The sequence below is a fragment of the Camelina sativa genome, chromosome 4 (assembly GCF_000633955.1).
Source record: "Camelina sativa cultivar DH55 chromosome 4, Cs, whole genome shotgun sequence".
NCBI lineage: Eukaryota > Viridiplantae > Streptophyta > Magnoliopsida > Brassicales > Brassicaceae > Camelina > Camelina sativa.
The window spans coordinates 19,502,821-19,510,358 of NC_025688.1; the positions used below are offsets into that span (position 1 = coordinate 19,502,821).

Consider the following 7,538-nt stretch of genomic DNA (forward strand, 5'->3'; position numbering starts at 1 on the left):
GGAAGCAAGCAAATGAAAATAATACCATCACGGACACAGCATACTTAGAAAAGCGATCCACCGCTACCATCACGGACCTAATCTTTTTAGGAATGGAACATCAAAATTGAAAATGAAAACACGTATATACAGTGTATGCTATGTCATAGGGATAAAGTGAAAACAGTGCATATTTACTTGATGTATCACATGCAAATTTCTCTAAAGCTGCAGAATATTTTTGAAAGTTATCCACTTTGTTTGTTGTAAAAAACGGTGAAATTATACTTTTATGCCTAAGTGATGCATGTATCCTATATAGTCTATACAAAATAAACAAATATTTGAAATTGACGAAACATGGATGAAAAGAAATTGGTTGGTTAAAAATTGCTGATTATATTGTTGTTAAAAACACTCTTTAGTTACTAGTGTAGGTTTTAATCAACCATTTTGATATTATGTGACAACACCACAATGGCTTCGCCCGTGTAAGTGTTTCCGCATATAAACAATTTGCTAAAATTTAGGATGTCGAACAGACACACACACACACACACACTCGTGTGTATGGTCTCTGGAGCAAAAAGTTCAGAACTGTATTCAAATCGAAACTAAACGTTATACCAAAAGTGGTAAAGTTGTATGAAAAGGTCAAATACGCAATTTTAATGTTAATTACGTACCTTAAAAAGTAAAAAACGTTTAACATAGTTACCTTTTTCTATGTTGTTTATAATTTAATGTATGGATTCCCATAAATAATACTAATAATAACTCTATTTTTTTGTAAATATGCACGCCTCTTCACATATCTCATCATCTTCAACAACGCGAAACCCTAATCTGGTTAAAGTTCTCCGATTCGGCCAAGTCCACCGTAGAGCTCTAAAATACGTCTCTCGCAAAAAATTAATCAATCGCTGTTGAATATTTCTACACCCAGTTTTCAATTTTTCTTTCTGTTGAGTTCTCTCACGGGTACTGCTCGCAACCATTCCGATTTATACGGCTAACTTCATCGCTCGAGTTCTCTCTCGCTATCGATCGTTTCGTCACCTGTTTCAGGCTCGTCTCTCACTCTCATATCTGGTTCTTACGGTTCTCTGATTTTGTGCTCTATATTATCAATAGATTTCTTATTCCAAGTCTTTGTTCCGCTCAGCGCAATCTTCCGTTCACTGGTGTCTTTTGGGGTCCGGAGTCGTCGTGTTGCTTTCAGTTCATCGGGGTTGAGCGTGGGAGGTATGCTCATCTTTCATTACCTATTTCCGTGGATGTGAGCAGTTACGATTTGTTTGAGACGTTTAAAGGGATTTGGATTAAGCAATTGTTGTTGTTCCATGGCCCTTTTTGTATCTGGTTCTCCCAGTTGATTAGCAAAGTATGCGTNGTTTTAGCTCTACGTCTTGTCCAATTGCTCTTACGTAAAATGCCTTTTTATTTTTATTTATTTATTAAGGGACTTGGCTTTTTTTCTTTTTAAAAATAAATTCTATTTTTATCATCTCTTTCAATTAGGACGGTTTAAGGAAAACCACATTTCTAATTTTAGCACAAAATAGCAAGTTGGCTATACTATTGGCCAGCACTGCCCATCTTAGTAACAAGCACATCGTACCACAAAAAAAAGTCCTTCGATTGTGTGAGAGACTTCTTCGTCCACATCTCTCATACCAAACCTAAAATGACTAGTGGTACAACCTGACTCCAAATCTAATTACTTGGGTTACGAATCCAAGTCATATAACTGTAATACATCATACACAGTATAATTCTTTTCGTATATTTTTTTTATTTTAAAATGTTTTATAGTTTCGAACTCTAGTCCGCTTGGACCTAAAAACTACAAGAAATGGTTTGGAGGAGATACGATTCTTGTGGACACAAATTTACGGGACGAACCATGGAACCTCGTTGGTCTATTCTTCTTCTTTATGTGTATTATGAATTATTTGGGTTTCCACTTACTCCACCGCAATTGTTCGTACTACTGCTAACCAGAAATTTACTTCCACATAATGCGAATATTTCGTCACTTATACAATTTTTTTTTTAAATAAAAAAAAAACTGAATTTCGTATGTTATTAGTAGTAATAAAGTATAAATATAGCTAACCGGTTCCACGAAATTGAGCTCTCTCTCTATTATTATTATATAGCAAACAAAATATTATCTTCTTGTGGTTAGTTTGAGAGAGAGAGGGGAGAGGTCAAGAAGAAAAGAGAGTGAGAGATGGATCGGCAAAAGCAAGACGTCAAACACGCAACGACGAACAATTCCGATCACGCACCTAATCTCTTCCCAATTTTTATTATTTTTCCAACTCAGTCCCCCCTCATCAATTAATTAACCCACCCAATAAATTAAAAGACAGAGACAGAGGCAGAGATAGAGAGAGAGCGAAAGAGAGAGAGAGAAGAGTTAACATGAATAGAGATGTAAAGAGTCATTAAATGTAACGAAGCGACATTCACAATAATTCGAAAGGAGGAAGACGATTTAGATACGGCCAGGACCCTTTTTCACTACACACACTGTCCTCCTCGTCCACCTCAATATACCAAAAACCAAAACCCCTTTATCCGGGATTCATCCTCCAACTCACTTAGTTCCAAATTCACCCTCACTGAGTTTTTTTCCCCTTTTTTCTTCTTCTTCATCGGAGATCGTGAAGAAGATGAAGTAAATTAAGCATCCCCATAGATTTTTTAAAAAGAAGAAAAGATACTAGCTTTTCTACTAAAAAAGCCCTCTTCTGTTTGGAAATTTTCGATTTTGGATTTTGCTACTCCCCCTTTATTTTGTTTAGTCTCTTATTCTATTTATAACCATGCAATTCCACGACCAACCACTTCAATCTCTATGGCGGATTCCGGCGATTTCAACGGTGGTCAACCTCCTCATAGTCCTTTAAGAGCCACTTCTTCCGGTAGTAGTAGTAGCAACAACCGTAGTGGTGCTCCTCCTCAACCTCCACCTCCTCCTTTAGTGATGGTGAGAAAACGATTAGCTTCCGAGATGTCTTCTAACCCTGACTACAACAACCCGTCTCGCCCTCCTCGCCGTGCCTCTCACCTCCTCGACTCCAACTACAATACTCTTTCACCACAACAACAACAACCGTCTCTTACCGCGGCGACGGCTGTTGCTTCTCAGCCAAACCCACCTCTCTCTGTCTGTGGCTTCTCTGGTCTTCCTGTTTTCCCTTCAGACCGTGGTGGTGGTGGTCGGAATGCTATGTCCGTACAGCCAATGGAACAAGACTCTTCCTCTTCTTCTGCTTCACCTACGGTTTGGGTTGACGCCATTATCAGGGACCTTATCCACTCCTCAACTTCGGTCTCAATCCCTCAACTTATCCAAAACGTTAGAGACATTATCTTCCCTTGTAACCCAAATCTCGGAGCTCTTCTTGAATATAGACTCCGATCTCTCATGCTTCTTGATCCTTCCTCCTCCTCCGACCCTTCTCCTCAATCTTTTGAACCTCTCTATCAGATCTCAAACAACCCTTCTCCTCCTGTAACTCAACACCAACAGCAACAACAACAACATCAACAGCAACAACCACAACAACAACATAAGACTCCTCCTCCACCTCCGATTCAGCAACAAGAGAGGGAGAATTCTTCCACCGATGCACCACCGCAACCAGAGACGGTGACAACCACCACAGCCACCGTCACAAACACGGCGGAGGCGTTAAGAGAGAGGAAAGAAGAGATTAAGAGACAGAAGCAAGATGAAGAAGGTTTACACCTTCTCACATTGCTGCTACAGTGTGCTGAAGCTGTCTCTGCGGATAACCTCGAAGAAGCAAACAAGCTTCTTCTCGAGATCTCTCAATTGTCAACTCCTTACGGAACCTCAGCGCAGAGAGTAGCTGCTTACTTCTCCGAAGCTATGTCAGCGAGATTACTCAACTCGTGTCTAGGGATTTACGCGGCTTTGCCTTCACGGTGGATGCCTCAAACGCATAGCTTGAAGATGGTCTCTGCGTTTCAGGTGTTTAATGGGATAAGCCCTTTAGTGAAATTCTCACACTTTACAGCGAATCAGGCGATTCAAGAAGCGTTTGAGAAAGAAGACAGTGTACACATCATTGATTTAGACATCATGCAGGGACTTCAATGGCCTGGTTTATTCCACATTCTTGCTTCTAGACCTGGAGGACCTCCTCACGTGCGTCTCACGGGACTTGGTACTTCCATGGAAGCTCTTCAGGCTACTGGGAAACGTCTTTCGGATTTCGCGGATAAGCTTGGTCTACCTTTTGAGTTCTGTCCTTTAGCTGAGAAAGTTGGAAACTTGGACACTGAGAGACTCAATGTGAGGAAGAGAGAAGCTGTTGCTGTTCACTGGCTTCAACATTCTCTTTATGATGTTACTGGCTCTGATGCACACACTCTCTGGTTACTCCAAAGGTAATAATAAAACATTCACTACCTTTGACTATATAAATTGTTTAAGATTATTGTAGAGAGATGTTTTAAAAAGTGGTTTTTTTTTGGGTTAATGATTGGGGAATGAACAGATTAGCTCCTAAAGTTGTGACAGTAGTTGAACAAGACCTGAGCCATGCTGGTTCCTTCTTAGGAAGATTTGTGGAAGCAATACATTACTACTCAGCACTGTTTGATTCGTTGGGAGCAAGCTACGGCGAAGAGAGTGAAGAGAGACATGTGGTGGAGCAGCAGCTATTATCGAAAGAGATACGGAATGTATTGGCCGTGGGAGGACCGTCTAGGAGCGGGGAAGTGAAGTTTGAGAGCTGGAGGGAGAAAATGCAACAATGTGGGTTTAAAGGTATATCTTTAGCTGGCAATGCAGCTACACAAGCGACTCTTCTGCTTGGAATGTTTCCTTCGGATGGTTACACTTTGGTTGATGATAATGGTACGCTGAAGCTTGGATGGAAAGATCTTTCCTTACTCACTGCTTCAGCTTGGACGCCTCGTTCTTAGTTTTTTTTTTCTCTCTTTGTCACAAACAATGCCCATAAATAGATTTTACCTGGGTTTACTTTTTTCTTTTTTCTTGGTTATGTTTTTAAAAGAGAGGATTCTTACTTAAGTTATTGTCTCACTCGCACTCTGTATTGGTTACCTCACTGGTGGAATTCATAGAAGTTGATCTTGAATAAACAAGTTGATATGGAAGCAAGCAAATGAAAATAATACCATCACGGACACAGCATACTTAGAAAAGCGATCCACCGCTACCATCACGGACCTAATCTTTTTAGGAATGGAACATCAAAATTGAAAATGAAAACACGTATATACAGTGTATGCTATGTCATAGGGATAAAGTGAAAACAGTGCATATTTACTTGATGTATCACATGCAAATTTCTCTAAAGCTGCAGAATATTTTTGAAAGTTATCCACTTTGTTTGTTGTAAAAAACGGTGAAATTATACTTTTATGCCTAAGTGATGCATGTATCCTATATAGTCTATACAAAATAAACAAATATTTGAAATTGACGAAACATGGATGAAAAGAAATTGGTTGGTTAAAAATTGCTGATTATATTGTTGTTAAAAACACTCTTTAGTTACTAGTGTAGGTTTTAATCAACCATTTTGATATTATGTGACAACACCACAATGGCTTCGCCCGTGTAAGTGTTTCCGCATATAAACAATTTGCTAAAATTTAGGATGTCGAACAGACACACACACACACACACACTCGTGTGTATGGTCTCTGGAGCAAAAAGTTCAGAACTGTATTCAAATCGAAACTAAACGTTATACCAAAAGTGGTAAAGTTGTATGAAAAGGTCAAATACGCAATTTTAATGTTAATTACGTACCTTAAAAAGTAAAAAACGTTTAACATAGTTACCTTTTTCTATGTTGTTTATAATTTAATGTATGGATTCCCATAAATAATACTAATAATAACTCTATTTTTTTGTAAATATGCACGCCTCTTCACATATCTCATCATCTTCAACAACGCGAAACCCTAATCTGGTTAAAGTTCTCCGATTCGGCCAAGTCCACCGTAGAGCTCTAAAATACGTCTCTCGCAAAAAATTAATCAATCGCTGTTGAATATTTCTACACCCAGTTTTCAATTTTTCTTTCTGTTGAGTTCTCTCACGGGTACTGCTCGCAACCATTCCGATTTATACGGCTAACTTCATCGCTCGAGTTCTCTCTCGCTATCGATCGTTTCGTCACCTGTTTCAGGCTCGTCTCTCACTCTCATATCTGGTTCTTACGGTTCTCTGATTTTGTGCTCTATATTATCAATAGATTTCTTATTCCAAGTCTTTGTTCCGCTCAGCGCAATCTTCCGTTCACTGGTGTCTTTTGGGGTCCGGAGTCGTCGTGTTGCTTTCAGTTCATCGGGGTTGAGCGTGGGAGGTATGCTCATCTTTCATTACCTATTTCCGTGGATGTGAGCAGTTACGATTTGTTTGAGACGTTTAAAGGGATTTGGATTAAGCAATTGTTGTTGTTCCATGGCCCTTTTTGTATCTGGTTCTCCCAGTTGATTAGCAAAGTATGCGTGACAAAATATTTAAGGCCTGGTTGTTAGTTAAATGTAGAATGATCTGTATGGTTGTAAGCATTCTTATTGTGCTTTTCCTACTTTCTAGCCAATGCTGTTCTTCTACTTAGTGAGAATATCTAGCTAGTTCTAGAATAGTCTCTTTACCTAAATGATCTGTCTGAGTTAGATATGTATGTCTCTGTTTATTTTGCTATGGATTTATTGTAGTAATCTGTTTCGTGGTTAATGGATCCAATTTCGAAAGGGGATTGGGATCAGTCGTGGGAATTCTATATTAACAGATACCTGTTTGTTTATGCGTGTATTTCAGGGAAGGGCTTTAGACATTATTATTTTAATATTCTCTCTGACCGTCAAAGATTTGCTCGGTGTGCTGGCTCGAAATGGATCCTANCAAAAAAAAAAAAGTCTTCCGATTGTGTGAAAGACTTCTTCGTCCACATCTCTCATACCAAACCTAAGTACAACCTGACTCCAAATCTAATTACTTGGTCTATGAATCCAAAGTCATGTAATGTAACTGTAATACATACAGTATATAAGTCATGTATGTTTAGTTTAAAAGACTAGTTATAATTCTTTTGGTATATTTTTATTTAAAATGTTTTTATACTGGTTTCGAACTCTAGTCCGCTTGAACCTATAAAGTACAAGAAATGGTTTGGATTGGAGGAGATACGATTCTTGTGGACACTATTTTACGGGACGAACCAACCATGGAACCTCGTCCGTCTATTCTTCATGTGTATTGAATTATTTGAGTTTCCACTTACTCCACCTCAATTCTTGTACTGCTGCTAACCAGAAAATTACTTCCACATACGTAATGCGAATATTCCGTTACTTAATACAAATTTTTAATATAAAAAATCTGAATTCCGTATATTATTAATAGTAATAAAGTATATATATACTGTATATAGCCAACCGGTTCCACGAAAATTGAGCTCTCTCTGTTATTATTATATAGCAAACAAAATATTATCTTCTTGTGGTTAGTTTGAGAGAGAGAGAGGAGAGGTCAA

At 38.6% G+C, this 7,538-nt stretch overlaps 1 protein-coding gene across 1 annotated transcript; it reads left to right on the forward strand.

Annotated features, from left to right (window-relative positions):
• On the forward strand, window positions 2,177–5,068 carry LOC104781285 (protein SCARECROW-like). Its single transcript, XM_010505916.2, has 2 exons — window positions 2,177–4,407; window positions 4,518–5,068. Exons 1-2 carry the CDS (start codon window positions 2,846–2,848, stop codon window positions 4,945–4,947), a joined length of 1,992 nt encoding a protein of 663 aa, XP_010504218.1. The 5' UTR covers window positions 2,177–2,845; the 3' UTR covers window positions 4,948–5,068.

Bases quoted from the DNA above. Each gene is read 5' to 3' on its own strand.
- LOC104781285 (XM_010505916.2), top strand. From the start codon at position 2,846: ATGGCGGATTCCGGCGATTTCAACGGTGGTCAACCTCCTCATAGTCCT. The intron at 4,408-4,517 runs GTAATAATAAAA...GGGAATGAACAG, and splicing joins ACTCTCTGGTTACTCCAAAG to ATTAGCTCCTAAAGTTGTGA.